We start from the raw sequence: 18,387 nt of genomic DNA, 5'->3' as shown, positions 1-18,387 counted from the left end.
ACCACAGTCATATTACAAAATAATTTATTGAAGCATCCAGATACTTCACCACGTGACAGCAGCAAGCAGCTAGGCTCCTGATTGGTTAACGCGGCGCGAATTGACGCAGAAGTTTTTTCAACTCGGGTGGCAGACGCGAATTCGCGTCAAACTCGTGAATGCACAAATAGCACTAACTAAATCATTCGGTAAATCATGTACCGCGCCGCGCTCTATGCCTCATTCGCGCCGCAGGAATTTTTTACGCGCGTAACGCGTCTTTGCATTGACTTAACATTGAAATCACTCGCGCCTGACGGGCTATTCGCGTCCGGTGTGAACGCACCATTACAGTGAGATTGAATACCCACAGTACAGCATTAACTGTAATTGTGTTCCTCTTCGCAGTTGAACTTGTTTGAGCAGTTCTGCATTAACTACACTAATGAGAAGCTCCAGCAGCTGTTTAACCACACCATGTTCATCTTGGAGCAGGAGGAGTACCAATGCGAGGGTATCGAGTGGAATTTCATTGACTTCGGCCTCGACCTGCAGCCCTGCATTGACCTCATCGAGAAACCTGTGAGCGTCTTTTCACTAGTCACATGCCTACTAGAGCGATCACATGACCTGTGACCTTTAAAAGAGCGAATTTCTTGCCAAATCTGATGAGATTAGAATCCAAATGTTGGGTTGAGAATCGAGAATCAGTTGCATTTTTAAAATTCCTAATGATTTCCATTTATACCAATAATCTTAATTTTATGAAGAAACTGACAAAAATCAGTTGTGACATTCTGATTTTGAGTTTTTTATTCCCTTATCCAGAAGAATCCTCCTGGAATCTTGGCTCTCTTGGATGAAGAGTGCCTTTTGACGAAAGCTACGGGCAAGAGCTTTGTGGAGAAGGTCCTGCGAGTACATCCCGAATTCCACAAACCCAAGAAACTGAAGGACGAGGCCAATTTCTGCATCAAACATTATGCTGGAAAGGTCTTTGTCTGCTCCACAGATGCACTGTTCTGGTATTTTAGTGTTTCCTTTGAGATTGCTACATGTCTATGTGTTTCTCAGGTGGAATATAATGCAGACGAGTGGCTAATGAAAAACATGGACCGTCTGAACTATGACGTGGCCACTCTCCTGAACCAATCTACTATCAAGTTTGTTTCAGAGTTGTGGAAGGGCGGTGAGTTGCTTCGATCAGCTCTTAAATGCATATTAATGCAGCTGATCATGTAGAAAGAATATAAATGATGAAAAAAATGCATCTCTGTAGCTCTCAGGAAGGGGTGGAGCTTGTAAACTGAACAAATGACTAATGTATTTACATTCTGGGTGCCTTTTCTCCACAATTTGAGTAGAAATGGGTAACCAGGGTTTACCCTATCAGTGGTCATTTAATTTACCAAAAATACATCGATAAAAATTTCAGCTTCCCAGAAGTTCCAGAAGAGCTTTATGTTCTTGAGGGATCCAGTGCTTTTCCAGACTTTTCCAGTCTTTCCTGATTTACTAGTTAAACAGTAAGGAATATTTCATTGGGTAGAAATAGTGAGTAAAAATATATAAGTTGGCATAACTATAAAAATGCATATTAATTTTAAAAATGCCATTGAAGTTTTATAATTTTATTAATTTCCATTACATGCATAAAAATTTTGGGGTCCAAATTTCACTTTTGACAAACCTGACAATTGAAAAGTTATAAAAAAAAATAATAATAAAAAAATATATGTATATACATATACATATATATACATATAATTCACTATCAGTGGTGTAGATACAGTGTTCTCTTTTGGCTTGTGGACAGTCTTTGCTCAGAAGCGCACTTCAATATATCGCTTAACGCCGTTGCAGAGACTCTCGATTCATTGTTTTTGTTTTGTTTTTGTCTTGTTTTGATGAGAAAAAAAACTATACGAGTGCAGATTAGAACCCAGAAATTTTGACACGTGTGGCAAAAGTTCTACCAATAGACCATTAAAGTACATAAGAAAATTTCGCGGATCTATGGATTTATTCACATGAAAATTCTCGGCGCTAACAATATACATTAGTAGATCTCATTAAATTACAAATTAAAGCTAATGTACTACTGAAATTGATTTCTTGACATAGTAATGATATTTTTGTTAGAAAATTATATTGTATATATATCTGGTTTAGCATTGTATAGCAACCTCCCCCACCCCTCCCCACCATCACATTTTAAATCAACTAGTTCACAATAAATAACATTAATTTGTGAATTCGTCTGATCTAGAAGATACAAACTTGCAGTAGCTAACAATTCAGTGATACGGACATAGGGAGTTAAATTAACAAAAGCACCTGAAATTGTCTCAGATTCTCAGATTAAGTGTGCTCCAGATTCAGTTTAACCTATAGTTAGAAATTAAGAGTCCAACAAAAGTGCCTTTGTTCTCCGGTCTTTAATTAGCATATGAATGAATAATGACCCACCCCTGAGGGAAACCAAAGCTGCTTCAACTTTATTCATTCATTCATAATACAGATCTAACCAATGAAAAGATACACTACATCATTATATGATATCATATACAATACATTATATAACAAGTCCAAATGTGGTCAGTGTCCGGCTAGATATCCACACAGACATTTGGGTCTAGAAATGCCCTCAATGCTTTAGCATAAGGAGTGAATGGGAAAAATATAAAGTAAAGAATTAAATGGAATAATCAAATGTATTGCTAAACTATTTGTGGCGAACAGGACGAGGCCAAGGGGCATGAGAGAATGGCGCGAGGCCGGTGGTGCGAGTGTTGATTAGCAACACCTGTGAGGCACACCGGTCTCACATCTCTCACGGAGGAGCGGAAGCATAAAGGAGGAGCAACGACGTGAACGATCGAGAGAGGAACAGGCCTGTGTTTTGTGTTGTGTTTTGTTTTATTTTGGGTAAGCCAGCAGTCGTCCTGTTCGGCACATTACTATATAAATTACCAATAACAAATTGGCATTTCAACCTAAATTCGAGGTAGTGATAAAATGGTCATATAAAAATTCAATTGGAATTAAATTACTTTGCCATGCTGAAAATACAGTAATGCGCAGTAAACCTTCACCCGCTTATGGGAAAATGTTGTTGGATCGATTGGGCAGGCCTTGCAACTCTCTCTAATTTAAGTTAATTCTAAATTACTGAACAACTCTTTTCAGAGTGTTTCTAAATTACTGAACAACTCTTTTCAGAGTGTTCTTAAATTGTTAACAATAAGTGTTTTTGAAATAAGGGATCGAAAATTCAGCAACCCAAGCTTTATCATTTGTTCAATTAAATCTGTTTTTTATTTGTTGAACATCAATTCAATTTTTACCCTTAGATGAGTTTGGAAGTTTTGGGTATTTCCTAATTCGGGGAACAGACACAGTCTCAATATGATGATATCTAGGTGAAAGACTCTCTATGTGATGGGATTCATCTGATCTTGGTGACGTAAGACAGCTGGCAGATGGTCGGTTTAGCCAGTTTGTCTGCTTCCTGACCTGAGCCCCAGATTGTCATGTTTGAGCTCTAAGACTATGTGCCATATTACTAGAGAGAAGAGCAGCACCATCCCAGGAGGGCTAAATACCATCTCTTTTCAACAGGTCAGGTCTGCCCAAAAAACTTTCCCAATTTTGCAGGCACCACTTAGACAACCAGCCATTGAGTGATGACAATCTGCTAACTATCTCATCACTCCTTTGAACAGGAAGGGGGCCAGAGCAAATTACAGTGCCTGATATCGTACTTGCAAGTTCACACACCACTTTAGCATTAATTTTAGTGATCTCCGACTGGCGAAGTTGAACATCATTAGTGCCGACGTGAATAATAATCTTAGAGAATTTACATTTAGCATTAGCTAGCGCTCTGGCTCCCGGCAAACATGTGACTATGGTGGCTGGTGTCTCTATTTTCACGTTCCGTGTAAATGAATCGCCAATAACTTGGGCACATTCAACAGGATTCTCAGTGGGTGTTTCACTGAGAGGGGAGAACCTGTTTAATGTCGGAACGGAAGAGCGGTGTTTTGTCCCGCGACTAGAATGCCGTCTAATCGTCACCCAATTGCCCTGCTGCACAGGCTCTACTACAGCCGGAACCGAACAATGTACAGTGTTCACTAAGCTAGACACATCCAAAGCAGTATCTAAAGACCTTGCACTCTTACTACCCTTGATTAAAGTTTGGATGCATGTATCTAGTTCTGAAATCTTTTCCGTCAGCCTGACTATCTCCCTGCATTTATCACATGTAAATCCTATGCTGACAGAAAGGGCTATGGTATACATGTTACAAGAAGTGCAAGTCACAATAAGAGGAGAAGATGAAATGCCTCACCGTGTTTGTTGACTGATTCTACTTACCACAGCTTTGATGGATTTGTAAAAGGCGCGAGCTAAATAAATAAAGAGCGCACGTTAACAGGCTAGCGAATTAGTAGCATGTTGTGCTAGCAACGATTTAGATTGAAGCTAGCGATATCAGGTTAATATGTGATGTTGAGTGAGTTATATTTAGCAGTATTAACAACAGGGAATGATAGTTAATAAAGATTCAAAACAGGAAGATATACGAAGTTACAGACGCTTCACACACCAACAGCAAGGCAGGCAGGAGCAATCGATCCATAGCGCCCCCCAGTATTGTTAGTTAATATAATCGTTTGTTATCTGAGAATAGACCCCCGACAGGGTGATGAGCACCCTGTCAGGGGTTTATTAGAGCTTGCTAAACTGTGGTTAAAGTTGAATTCAAGAAAATAAATACCCATTTGTTGTGTATGACCACCTCTGATTTTAGTTTTTTGATGTTTTGATGTATTTAGTGTTAGAAACTGTTGTTCTGCAATTGTTGACTTATGCTTTAGATGGCGCTGTGTGATTTGCTTATACCTTGTACATTGGCTAAGTAAAGTTTAAGTTGCAAGTGCACTCGGCCTCCGTGTTATTACTATCTTTAGCTCCATAAAAATTAATGATATTCTGATAAACACAACAATGTCATAGGTTTTTGTGGCTCCCAAGAGTGACCCCTAGTGTCTCTCATTCGACACAACGATTGACAAAGGGAATGCGTTTACAGAACATTGATATTCTCTGTCTCTGTCTGTCTGTCTCTTAGTGGACCATGAAGTGGGTTTTCAAGGAATGCGACGCACAGTTGGAAAGCTCCATAAGGAGCAGCTGTCCAAACTCATGTCCATGCTCAGAAATACCAACCCCAACTTCCTCCAATGCATCATTCCCAACCGCCAGAAAAAGGTATGAACTGTTGCACATTCAACGTCTGAATGGATGTGTAGATGTAAATTAGAAATTTAGCTGTAATCCTGCATGTTAATTTTTATTTTTTTATGCTGATGTTCATTGTGCATTGTCCCTATTGCAGGGATAGTTCACCTAAAAATGAAAATTATCTCATAATTGACTCACCCTCAAGCCATCCTTGGTGTATATGATTATATGATTTACATAATAAAATTGAAAAAAGTTTAACCTGTGGGCTGTTCACCCTGAATTGATCTAAAGCATCTGCAGCTCTGTCTATCCCTCAGGCTGATATGCTGGACCCTCTCCTAGTTCTAGATCAGCTCCGGTGTAACGGTGTGCTGGAGGGCATCCGTATCTGCAAACAGGGATTCCCCAAACGCATTGTCTTCCAAGAGTTCAGACAGAGGTATCGGATGAACGACATCAATGTTTGGTGCTTTTCAGGGTGTTTTGGTTTTCTGGGAGTGAATAAATTAGAGAATCCTTCACAATAAATTATATAAGCATCTGTTAAGATTCGATTGTTTGTTTCAATCTGATGGTTTGCATTTTTGCGCAGGTATGAAATCCTCACTCCCAACGCCATTCCCAAAGGCTGCATGGATGGCAAACTGGCTTGTGTGCTGATGGTAAGCTTAAATAAAGCTTCACATTGATATCCATTGTTTCAGCTGGAGTTTGATCATGAGCTCTTCATCTGTGTCTCAGATCAAAGCCCTGGAGCTGGATCCCAAACTGTACCGGATTGGACAGAGCAAGCTGTTTTTCCGTGCTGAAGTTATGGCTCAACTTGAGGAAAAGCGTGATAAGATGACTGCCATCATCATCACTTTCCAGGCCTGGTGTCGTGGATACGTCGCCCGCAAGTGAGCATTATGACATGCGTTACGACTAGAGCCCCGTCGCTCCAGGGGTTTTTCAGTGGTTTAAATGATACAGTTTAATGACAGTTAATGAGACGTAGAGTGAAATATCTATAATTTTTTTTACACAATACATAAAATTGTACATATAAACTATTAATTGACAAAATGATTTACTAATTGTAATTGCTAGTCAGAGGCAGCTGGTTTCTAGGGAGGGATGTAGCTGTGTGGTTGCTCTGGACTTGGTAGAGTGGCTGCTAGGGCATTGCTATGTGGGTCAATTCAATTCACATTTATTTCTATAGAATTTCTCACAGTACATTTTCTTTAAAAGCAGCTTTACAGAAAATGCTTGTTTCAGTGATACAATGTCTACAATTTTGCCCTAATAAACAGGGACTCTAGCATTAAAGGGTTATTACGGTTAACTAGCTATCAAAAAACATTTTTGTTATTGGAGAAAAATAAAAGTCAACTGAAACAAAATTAAATATAAAAAAACATTCAATATTTTTTTAAGTTGAGGAGGCTACTGAAAGTACTAAAACTGAAATAAAAATTAATTAAAACTATGTACTTAGAAATGTAGCTATAATCCGGCAAAAAATACAAACTTAAACTTTAACTTTGAAATGAAAATAAACAGATAACAACTTATTCAGAATATTAATGAAAACAAAATTAGCATTACATTTAGATTTAATCATTTAGGAGACTCTTTTATCCAAAGCGACTGACAAATGAGGAGAGAATATAAGCAATCAAACCAACAATAGGGCAACAATATGTAAGTGCTGCGACTAGTCCCAGTTAGTCCAGCACAGTACACGTAGGTTTTTTACACTTTAACAAATGTTTGTAATTTTAACGGTAAAAAACTGTAAAAAAGCAACGGAAAAGACATGTTAATTGCTGAACAGTATGTACCCTTAATATATAGAGTGAACAACTGCAATACCTCTCAAGTTCAAGTTCAAGTTGAGGTTTATTGTCATTCCACTACATGTGGGAACATACAGTGGGACGAAATGTCGTGCCTCACAGGACCACGGTGCTACATAAGTACAAACATACAAAAATGTAACAGACATAAACATTGTTTGTCAAGCAACTAGTTGGGGAACAGTACAGTAGTGCATGAAAATGTACATAAATATAATAATAGCTGAGTCTATTTTTATACACGCAGCAGTGTGTGTAAGGTGTCTAGTGCATAGTTTGTAAAGTGTCTTAGTATGTTTCAGGAGGTAGGGGTTTGCATAGGGTTTCAGAGGGTGTAGTTTGAGTTCAGGGCCCTCACGGCCTGGGGGAAAAAGCTGTTGAGCAATCTGGCGGAGCGGGCTCTGATGCTCCGAAACCGTCTTCCTGATGGTAGGAGCTGGAAGAGACTGTGGGAGGGATGGGTGGAGTCCTTAACGATACTGTTGGTTTTGCTGGAGCATCGTGTAAGGAAAATGTCCAGGATGGAAGGGAGAGGGGCACCGATGATCTTTGCAGCCGTGTTCACTGTCCGCTGGAGGGTCTTATGGTCAGCAGCACTGCAGTTTCCGTACCAAACAGTGATGCAGCTAGTCAGCACACTCTCAATGGTGCCCCTGTAGAATGTGGTGAGAATAGGTGGAGGGAGGCTTGCTCTTTTCAGCCGGCGGAGAAAGTGTAGGCGCTGTTGTGCCTTTTTGGAGAGTGACATGGTGTTGGTGGTCCAGGTGAGATCCTCTGTGATATGTACCCCCAGAAATTTAGTGCTGCTGACTCTCTCCACAGTCGAGCTGTCGATGGTCAATGGGGGGTGGTCAACCGAGTTTCTCCTGAAGTCTATCACGACCTCCTTTGTCTTTCCTATATTGAGGGACAGATTGTTAGTGCCACACCATTCAGCCAGCTGTGCCACTTCCTCTCTGTAGGGCGTTTCATCATTGTTGCTGATGAGACCTACCACTGTTGTGTCATCAGCAAACTTGATAATGTGGTTGGAGCTGAACTTGGCAGTACAGTCGTGGGTCAGCAGTATGAAGAGCAGCGGGCTGAGCACACAGCCTTGTGGGGCACCTGTGCTAAGTGTGGTAGTGCTCGAGGTGTTGTGGCCGACACGGACTGACTGAGGTCTTCCGGTAAGAAAGTCCAGGATCCAATTACAAAGGGAATTGTTGAGGCCCAGCAGGTTTAGTTTATTTATGAGCTGTTGTGGAATAATTGTGTTGAATGCCGAGCTGAAGTCAATGAACAGCATTCTAACATAGGAGTCTTTATTTTCTAGGTGGGTTAGAGCCAGGTGGAGGGTGAAGGAAATTGCATCGTCCGTAGAGCGGTTGGGACGGTATGCAAACTGAAGCGGGTCGAGTGTGTTGGAGAGGCAGGCTTTGATATTGTGCATGACTAACCTCTCAAAGCACTTCATTATGATTGAAGTCAGTGCTATGGGACGGTAGTTATTTAGGCAGGACACAGGTGATTTCTTTGGTACCGGAATGATTGTTGTGGATTTGAGACATGTGGGGACGACTGCCTGGTGCAGCGAGGTGTTAAAGATATCTGTAATCTTTCTCTCTCACAGGACATTTCATGTAATTTTACAGTAATACTAATATACTGTTAAATGTGGATTTTGGACCGAGTAAAGACAGAAAGTAACTTTAGGGGCGCATTTGTACTGAAAACCACAACTCCCACAATGTACCACATTGCACAGCTCCGCAAGCCACTCCCACTAATTCAGAACAACGCTGAGGAGGTATTCGCTTATCAGATTCAGAGAAAGCACTCTACCGTCTACAAGGCTGGGCGCCGCTAGAGTTTGAAATTCATTTCACAGAAAGAAAATCTAGTTTGTTGCCGAAATCATTATTGAATTAGTCCTCGTTTCTATTTATGTTGAATGTTCAGTCCGAACATTGTAATGCAATTTGGATTTGCAAAATAAGAATAAAAATATGTAGGCATGACCATTATTTTGTTATCTATTATCATGTAAGGGTAGGTTAGTAACGTTAGTCCCACTGATGGAATGTTGGTCGTCCAAATTTATCTAACATACACGTGGAATAAAACACTAATAAGGAAAACAACGTAAATGTGAACCATTTATTTCAATAATGATATCAACAAAAATAATTATGTTAACAATAAAAGTTCAACAATACAATAGTATCAACAATAGTTCCTCCTGAGCTTCCTCAACTTATTGGTGCCCGCAGTACTGGCAATATGGAGCTGGATATTTCAGTCGGATTGCCGACACGAGCGGGTAGAACGACACGACCAGTCCGCCACTTCCAATAACTCTTCAGCTCAAATCCGATGTACGTGGCTATCTTTACGAGCGAAGTGTCGGATTGCCGACACGAGCGGGTAGAACGACTGGACCAGTCCGCCTCAACTCGAGCCAGTCCGGGCTCCTTGTCCGCGACAGGCAGGTCTTCTGATTTGGCTGATGGAGGAACAGAGCGCGGCTGCTGCGGCTTCTGCAGCCGATACAGAAGACCTGCCTGTTACGGACGAGGAGCCCCGGACTGGCTCGAGTTGAGGCGGACTGGTCCTGTCGTTCTAACGTTACCCGCTCGTGTCGGCAATCCGACACTTCGCTATATTGCGGCCGGTAAAGATAGCTACGAATATCGGATTTGAGCAGAAGACTATCAAAATCATCTTCCATATCATGTTTATTTCCTTCCATCATTGTCGTAACTTCCCATCTGGCTCCACAGCAATTGTTAGCTTCCAAACAAGATGGCGGATATTGCTACTAGTTTCGGCAAGTGAAGTCCCACCCACTGATCTGTAATAGGTCTGTAGCGTGAGTGGGCCCCTCCCCCTGAATAAATGATGTGCTAGTGTTTGTAGTCTTAACCCTTATACAAAGGAATGGGACTTCCTGCTTTTTATGACGCAAAATGATGATTTTCACATCATAAAAAGCAGGAAGTGGAACACTTACATCCTTATTTCTCCCATCTCAGGGAAAAATAAGGGAATAAATCATGACCATTCAAAAATATGACTGGGTTTCTAAAGATACAAAGCTTAATGCAAATGGGTGAAGTGTCCCTTTAACAACAAAACGTCCTCGCGCAGCGCAGGAAATAGATGGGATTCATATCGCAGTGCATTCCGCGTCCTGTCTGAAAGGGCCATTAGTGACTGAAAGTACTTGGTGTGATAATGTAATGTTAGTATTGCATGTCCGTTATGGCACGTACATTTGTGGAATATGCAGTGAAGTGAACATAGCCAAAGTTACAGCACAGTGACTGTAACGTTTACTACCCGCTAACGTTAGCCCAGTGCATAACAACAATCGGTGATTGCTGAACAGAAATCGTGTCAGATGGAGTGTCATACAAGTAGCCGACTGTGAGGTTGAGGATGGCCTTATGCAATATTTACACTGCTCTATTCCAGATAAATGTACCTATATATCTTGGAAATGAAATTTAAAAAAAAAAAATCTTTCAATTAATATATTTATCAGCTATTTATCAGGCAGGGGCCTCTGCTCTGTCAGAGTCTTCTGGGTTCAAATTCAATTACAGTTGTTGCACTATCTCATATTTTGTTCAAACCTTGTCTACATCAATAATGTGTCCCAAAACCAAGGCCTGTATATTTCTGTTCAAATCCTTTCTTCATATTTTCAGCCCTTGAAATTTGTTCAGTTTTACAGCCTGAATATCATATTATCTGGGAAGCAATATTTGTACATTAATATAATGAGAAGTATTATTCATAGGCAGTATCTACTTAGACAGTGATACATTTGGCAAAATAAAACTTGTAATTTGCTTAAATATCTGATCCTTCTGCTATTACAAAACACAAATTTGCCTGTTAGCATTATCTCTTTTAATGTGATAAAAACACTAAATAACAATTTTGACCATTGGTATGTCATTTAACGGTGGTGTTAGGGTTTAAAAATGGACCTTGAAAGTGCTTGAAAAGTGCTTGAATTTGACCTTGGAAAAGGTGTACGAACCCTGCTTGACTTTATAACATTAGTTTCTCTCTGACTGCTTTAACAGTGAGTTTATAACAGATTTGTTATGGCATGAAAAAGCCAAAAGGAAGTTTATCAGTTGTTTTTGGCTGTTGTGATGATGCCATAATCATCCTGGACATGTCAGAATCTCTGATCTCATCCTGTATAAGCTTTGAATTTATGGGTATTTCATATTTATCATATATCTGTGAATCTACCAGATTAAATCCTGCAATATTTCTGTAACCAGTTATTCTGTAGGATATTGAAATTATATAGTGCATTAATACATTTTGATCTCCTGCTTGATTTAGACAAACACATACATCAACAATCAGCACATGAATCGCAACAATGGGGACAATCAAAAGTTTCATGTCGCAATGCATGCTGGGTTCCAGGATAGTATAAAACTCCCAGCATGCACTGCTGCATGAATAAATAAATGTAAAAAAAATATTACAACCATTGTTGAGATGTATGTGCTAATTATTGATATCTCTGTGTTTCTTCAAGATATTGTTGCTCTGTTTCTTTGATGGTGCATGATGTGTTAAACACATTTTGTCATTACCACCACTGTGAAACTACAGCAATGAGTTACAATGTAACACTTTTGATACAGTATTAAACTCTGAATGAGACTAGTGAATGAACAGGCTATATGTTGATTTTGTCATCATTCCGTGTGTGTGCACAAGTGTGGCTTGTAAAAACACAGTTCAAGCAGCAAGAGAAAAATAATGTTAAAAAGTCAAGGGTCAGCATCTCAACTAAAGCAAACACTGATCTCCATAATGGTAACTTCAAACCAAACATTTTCAATTAGACATAACTTCTGTAGATGTATGACATAAATAAAGTAATACTGGTTAATAATAAGTGTAATCATGTGTAATGACTGGAAGACATTTGTAGTTATTGTGTTTCTCTATTTTCTGTTCTTGATGTTTGATTTTGTATTTATGCATGGGCTAAAGTTGAGTAGCAAATAGGGTTGGGAAACAAAAATCGATTCCAATTCTGGAATTGAATACATGAGGACAGGAATCGGATACTTGCTATAAAATACAAATTTTGATTCCTCTAATTGATTCCTTTGTGTGCATTTTAATATGACTTTAAACCATTAAAGCATGAGGCGACTCGTGCACTTGTTTTCTTTGCAGTGTGCACACATCCAAAGGGAGCACACAGAAAAAGTTATTTTAAACCATTTAGGCACAAGAACAGACTAGGACACTGTTTTATGTGCTGCGCACATCCGAAGCGGTCAGAGAAAGTCATTTTAATGTGATTTTAAACCATTCAAGCACAAGACGACTCTCACACTGTTTTCGTTGCTGCACACGATTAACAGTATATTGTGTAGCTCTTAAAGTGACAGCAGCCTAATATTGCTGCTGCCGCCGGTATAATAACACTAATCAAACAAAAGACAAAGAGAAAAGTCACTCGCTGTTCTTGACTGAATAACTTTTGTAACTATATTTGAATAGGTCCAGATTGCAATAAGTGACAGAAGCTTCTAAGCACTTACAGGTAGTGTTTATTGGAGGTAGATATTGACAAAGAAAAATGATTTTGCACAAAATGTGACTGTTGTGGGTTGAATAATTTTGTACATTTATTTTTAGAGCCAATTTTATCATTTGTTTAAATTTTTCATCACCTTATGTTCTCAGAATCACTAAAATGTGTATTTAAAAACTTTGTTGAATTTTTTTAATTGTTTACATAAAATGTTGTTCTCGGAAGTAAAATGTCTTGCAGGTGAAGAGGGTTGAATAATTTTGATTGCAATATATATATATATATATATATATATATATATAGTGCTGCCTTTTGTAATGTAATTAGGCTCTCAAAAATTATATAAAAACTAGGATTTAGATTTATCTGCCAATATATTGGTTATTGGCTTCAAAATGTAAAGAATCATCCATTCCCTTTTGTAGGGAGCAAAAACCATCTTTTTGTCAAAATCAAACCATTTTTTTCTTTTCATTTTTTTCCCTCAAGGCTCAAGCGGGAAAATAAGGTGACTGAGCTGAAGAAGCCTTTGGAGGAAGAGGCTAAAGTTCACGAGCACCTGGTGGCAGAGATGTCGCAGAAACAAGATCAGGGCATTAAACAGGATCAGGAGTTGGAGACCAACAAGCTTCAGTTCGAGCAGCAGAACTTCGTGCGGGACAAAAGAGAGTTTGAAATCCAGAGGAAAAAGGCTGAGATGCAGCTTCAGGAGCTGCAGGTCAAATATGCCGAGAGCGAGAGACAGCGCATCGAACTGGCCGAGGCAGTTGACAAAGTGCAGGTGTGTCAACTGCAGAGAACAACACTGAATTTATATCCCTAAAATATCTGAGATGTTTCCAGATTCGTCATTTACAACATTTTTACACAATCCAATGTTTAGATTTTATTTATGTCAGTTTTTGCATAATGATTACAATCAAATGTGAACACAGAGAAAGTTACCCGTAATCAAAACATCCAAATATAACACAGCGAACAGGAATTTTTGATCAGAGCTTGATGCATCTGATCCTTCCCACATAGCAACATTCTGACGTCCCAGATTCCCACCACACACACACACACACATCTGGCACATGTGGAATACTGATCTACACAAGAACTACAACTGACTTCAGACACAGTCTTAGATTAAATCAACTGAAGATAAAAGAAATTAACTTTTTTGACCCTCATATTCTCACAGGAGGCACTTCAGGAGGAGAAGCAACAGACACTGTCCTTGAAACTATGCCTGAGGCAGCTGGAGGACGAGCAAAACAGCCTGAAGGAGCAGCTGAAGATGGAAAAGGAGGCCAAGGGGAACCTGGAGAAACAACTCGTGCAGGCGCAGGTACACACAAATAAATACAACCTTAAAAAAAAAACATGGAAAAGTCATGGAAATTTCTATATTGAAAAATGAATTTTCCTAGTTATGTAAAATGGACTTTGAAAGCCATACACAGCAAAAACTCCAGTGTTAAATTAACCAGTTGTTGTTTATCTTCTCATTCCCGCCTACTTCAACGCAGAATTATGACGTTTGTCGCATATCAATGACGTGCGGGTCGGATACATGTGACCTGGCCGTTCAGATTGAAGTCGCATTTCAAAAGATCGGATACATATCGGATTTGGACCACATACCCAAGTGGCCTGGATCGCATTTGAAAAGATCGGATCTGTGTCGTTCAGACTGACATGAAAGGATCAGATACAGGTCGCATAGGGGCAAAAAAATCGGAATTGGGTCGTTTCAGCCTGCAGTGTGAACGTAGCCTTAGACTCTGTCAATCTGCACATGAATCTATACATAAAATTTCTTAAAACAGCGTTAAAAGTGGGCACATTATTAGACACAAACATTTCACTGGCACTACTCCACCTAGGAATTTTAAGCACAATGCTCAGTGCATCATTATAAGCCACTTGAAGTTTTTTCATTTTCCGCTCACTAAAATTACACCACAGGTGGGCAGTATACAATAGAGTGCAATATGTTTTAAACAGAGAGATTTTAACATCTGGAGTGCACATGTGGAATGCCAGTATGTTTGCCTGCCCATACAGTTTTGCCCATACATGACCATCATCATCATCACAGAGATCATCTCTTATCACATGTCACACTTTATTTAAAACCTCTAGTAGTTCACCTGCCAATAAGAACAAAGGATAGACACACTTTATATCCTCCTTGCTTCTGGCGATCAGTACCACACTCTTCATTGAGTTAAATTTTATATCAAACATTAGTCCATATTGGGAGCATATTCTAAGAAGTTGCTGCAGGCCAGCACTGGAGGGAGACAGTACCACCAAATCATCAGCATAAAGCATATGATTAATGAGACTATCCCCCACCAAGCAGCCAGTTCTACAGCCCTTTAACTCTCTAGATAAGTTATCCATGTACAGATTGAATGGCAGCGGAGACAGAATTCCGCCCTGCCGCACTCCGTTGGAGACATAGAAATTTGTTGATAAACTCTTCTCCCATCTGACTTGCATGGTTTGGTGAGAATACCAAAACTGCAGTATCCTGATTAGGTAAGAGGGGACACCACGCTCTTGCAGTTTGCCAAACAGTTTCCCATGATTGATACGATCAAAAGCCTTTGACGCATCCAGGAAACACATAAAGACTGTGCTATTGCGTGATCTGTACCTATGAACAGTTTGAATACACAGATCAGTTCCATGCTTGTTCTTAAAACCAAACTGATCATCTGTTGACGCTACGTATTCTGAAAGCCTATCCATAAGGATCCCTTCTAGTACCAGATGGTGAACTTGCAAGTGCAATAGGTCTATAGCTATCCATAGTAGTTATTTTACCAGTCTTATTTTTAACTACAGGTACTAGCAAGATGGATAACATAGATCCAGGAAGTATGCCATGCTTCATTAACCCAGAGAAACATAGAGCAAGTAAAACTGAGATACTCTGACTAGAGTATTTCAGATGTTCTGCTGTTATTTTATCCCGCCCACAGGCTTTGTTCATTTTAAGTTTGTCAATAGCATAACATACTTCCTCCGGCCTGATAACTACATCATCACTGTGAGGTATCTCTCCTATATTAAACACTTCGCTCTTCACACACATGTTCTCATAGTGTCTCCTCCACAGCACTGCAATGTTTTCAGGTTCAGTAATGGCATCAATACTATAAGGCAGTGGCATTTTGCTGTTGTTAACCACTTTTACCTCCTTCCAGAACTCATAAACATTATTAGTTTGCAACTTTCTCGCTATAGAGTTCGTCATCATTGTCTGCTCATTTCTTTTTATAAAACGCACAGCATAATATTTGAACCTCGCATTAGACCATACCTTGTGCTCAGGGGTTAAAGTGGGCCGGAACTGTGTTCCGGCACCTCAGATAAATAAATAGATTAAGTAGTCTCAACAAATCTCACTGGTCCCGAGATGGACTGACCGACCAACCTCCCTTCCTCTCCTCCCCGCTGAACGTGAGCGATTACTAATGCGTGAAATGCACTCACTGTGGTTGAGCGCGGTAAAGTTAGTTTTAGGTTCGATATTCGCCGGACATTTGTTTTCCCTTGCTATGGTTCTATAGGGTCGTCAGTCTTGCAAAGATATCAATAGCAGGATTAGTTTTCTCCTGAAACATTGTATATCGACATGAAATATTAGTTTAAAATCTGCTTGCATTAATGCTGCATATTTATAGAATGCTTTGACGGGTTTCCACTGCCGATTCCACCAACTGCGTAAAACATAGCCTATAATTTGTATTATTTAAAATCAATTTTAACATTTAAAAACAAATGTTTTCAAATTCCAAAGCATGTAGAAGTTTCATATTAGCAATACTGACTTGGTAGCCTTGAGTAAACTTATCTTAAAAAATTATTCATAAAACATATACATATCAGTTGAGCCTATGTTTACTTTCTTCACTGACACAGAAGAAAATGAAAAGACTATCAGTCAAAGTTCAGCTTTAGGAGGGGAAGAAATAGGGCAGGATAAGGAGACTGAGAAAAAAAGAAAGAGGTAGATGAGGAGGGAGCAGGTATTGACAAATAATCTAATGCCCACTGACATGGTTTTAAAGCTATTTACTATACATTTTTTGGCCTTCAAAAGTCTTAAATCTCACATATCTAGATCAGAGAAATACAAATTTTGTTATAGTTGTCTTCAACCATTTTGGTGTGTTAAATTTATAGTTTTCGACTTCCCATTTTTATGTTTGAATTTACAATATAAAACAAAGTTGTGTTCCATATTGTGGTGTTCAGCAATTTTATCATAGCATCATCATCATATCAGTGTAGATGGACCAAATTAAAGCCATTAAAATATCAAGTAAATAAGCATTGTGATACTTTCCATAGTGACACTCTTCTCCCAAAAAGTATTGCTATACCACGATACTCAATATATTGTCCCACGGTGAGTCATTTTTCCCTGTTGCACCTACACAAAATTTGAGTGTTCCCCCACCTGCCAAATCCCACTTTAACCACTGCTTGTGCTCACAGACTGGGCCATAGGTTTGCCTGCTAAGACCCATCTTCTAAATGCATCTCTTGCCTCCATTTGAACATCATGGACATAGTCATTCCACCCTGATCTTACAATATGTTGTTTCACCACTTTACTTCTTAGTGGTTCACTTCCATCAACTAAACAGTTCACAATTCTATCATTTATTTATTTATTAATTTAGCTGACGCTTTTATCCAAAGCGACTTACAATTGCTATATATGTCAGAGGTTGCACGCCTCTGGAGCAACTAGGGGTTAAGTGTCTTGCTCAGGGACACATTGGTGTCTCACAGGGGATTCAAACCTGGGTCTCTCACACCAAAGGCATGTGTCTTATCCACTGCGCCATCACCACCCCTATCATACATTACACATAGGTCATATTGTGACCGATCAACATCAACTAAGGCATCAACAGGTAACTCAATACTTCTCAAGTGCACATCAGTCAATAACTTGTAATATTGCAAGTCGTTTTCTGTGAGCCTTGTCCAGTCCAGTATCTCACCTGATTTATGGCTGTCACTTTAGACAAGCTCAGGTAGATCCTTAATATTTATGAGCATAGAGACAGGAATATGGTCTGCTGTGGTCAAACCATATAGGATCTCAGCCTCCTTTATACTATCATGTGCATCAGCTGTAGATATACAATGGTCCAACCAGGATGTAGTATGCCAAGCTTCACTCACATGTGTATAGCTATCAGCTGGCAGTAATTCCTTAGTGGACAACATAACCTTGTTATCTTTGCAGAATTGTGTCAAGTGTTGACCAAAAAGTGAATTCGTATCTGATATATCAGCATTCAGATCCCCCAAAACAAATATGGATGTATATTCACTTTCCCTTATGTAAGACCCTATAGAAGCAAGCTTATTCTAGTACTCATTTTCATTTTTGTGACATTCATATGGAGTGTAATCATTTAAGATTATAAAAACATTCTTGTTATGCACCACCTTAATTCCTATGCACCAGTCCACATCTAACCTGATCACAGTGACCAAAGGGTCAAGTTTCTTGTGCCAGAATATGGCCACACCTCCTGGGATCCTAAAACGCAGAATTCTGGTGTTTAGGTATGTCGTGGATTCCCTTGCCCCATGGACATCCTTATTTACAGTGTTGAGTTTATCCAGATCTTGAATAGCTACAAAAGTCTCTCGCAAACACACCACATCAGGATTCTCAAATAGCTTGTCAATAACAGTGTGTTATGCTCTTGCTGAAGC

General features: G+C 39.4%; 2 protein-coding genes across 3 annotated transcripts in view; both read left to right on the top strand.

The window, feature by feature from the left end:
* The window catches only part of atg4db (autophagy related 4D, cysteine peptidase b), a 66,701-nt gene that overhangs the window by 28,929 nt on the left and 19,385 nt on the right, over positions 1-18,387 (top strand). The gene's annotated exons all lie outside the window — the stretch shown is intronic.
* Positions 1-18,387, top strand: part of LOC143710931 (myosin-9-like) — a 39,005-nt gene that overhangs the window by 16,997 nt on the left and 3,621 nt on the right. For both annotated transcript variants that reach the window (XM_077202174.1, XM_077202175.1), the window contains 9 exons: positions 388-561; positions 808-972; positions 1,054-1,176; positions 5,125-5,259; positions 5,553-5,674; positions 5,828-5,897; positions 5,977-6,134; positions 13,132-13,423; positions 13,832-13,978. In XM_077202174.1, the coding sequence (XP_077058289.1) occupies positions 388-561; positions 808-972; positions 1,054-1,176; positions 5,125-5,259; positions 5,553-5,674; positions 5,828-5,897; positions 5,977-6,134; positions 13,132-13,423; positions 13,832-13,978 (1,386 nt within the window). The remainder of the gene's footprint in view (positions 1-387; positions 562-807; positions 973-1,053; positions 1,177-5,124; positions 5,260-5,552; positions 5,675-5,827; positions 5,898-5,976; positions 6,135-13,131; positions 13,424-13,831; positions 13,979-18,387) is intronic.

This window comes from Siphateles boraxobius, unplaced genomic scaffold, assembly GCF_051911475.1.
Source record: "Siphateles boraxobius isolate OS27281-9 unplaced genomic scaffold, OSU_SipBor_1 49, whole genome shotgun sequence".
NCBI lineage: Eukaryota > Metazoa > Chordata > Actinopteri > Cypriniformes > Leuciscidae > Siphateles > Siphateles boraxobius.
The sequence above is the reverse complement of the archived record's forward strand: the minus strand, read 5'-3'. Positions and strand labels throughout refer to the sequence as shown.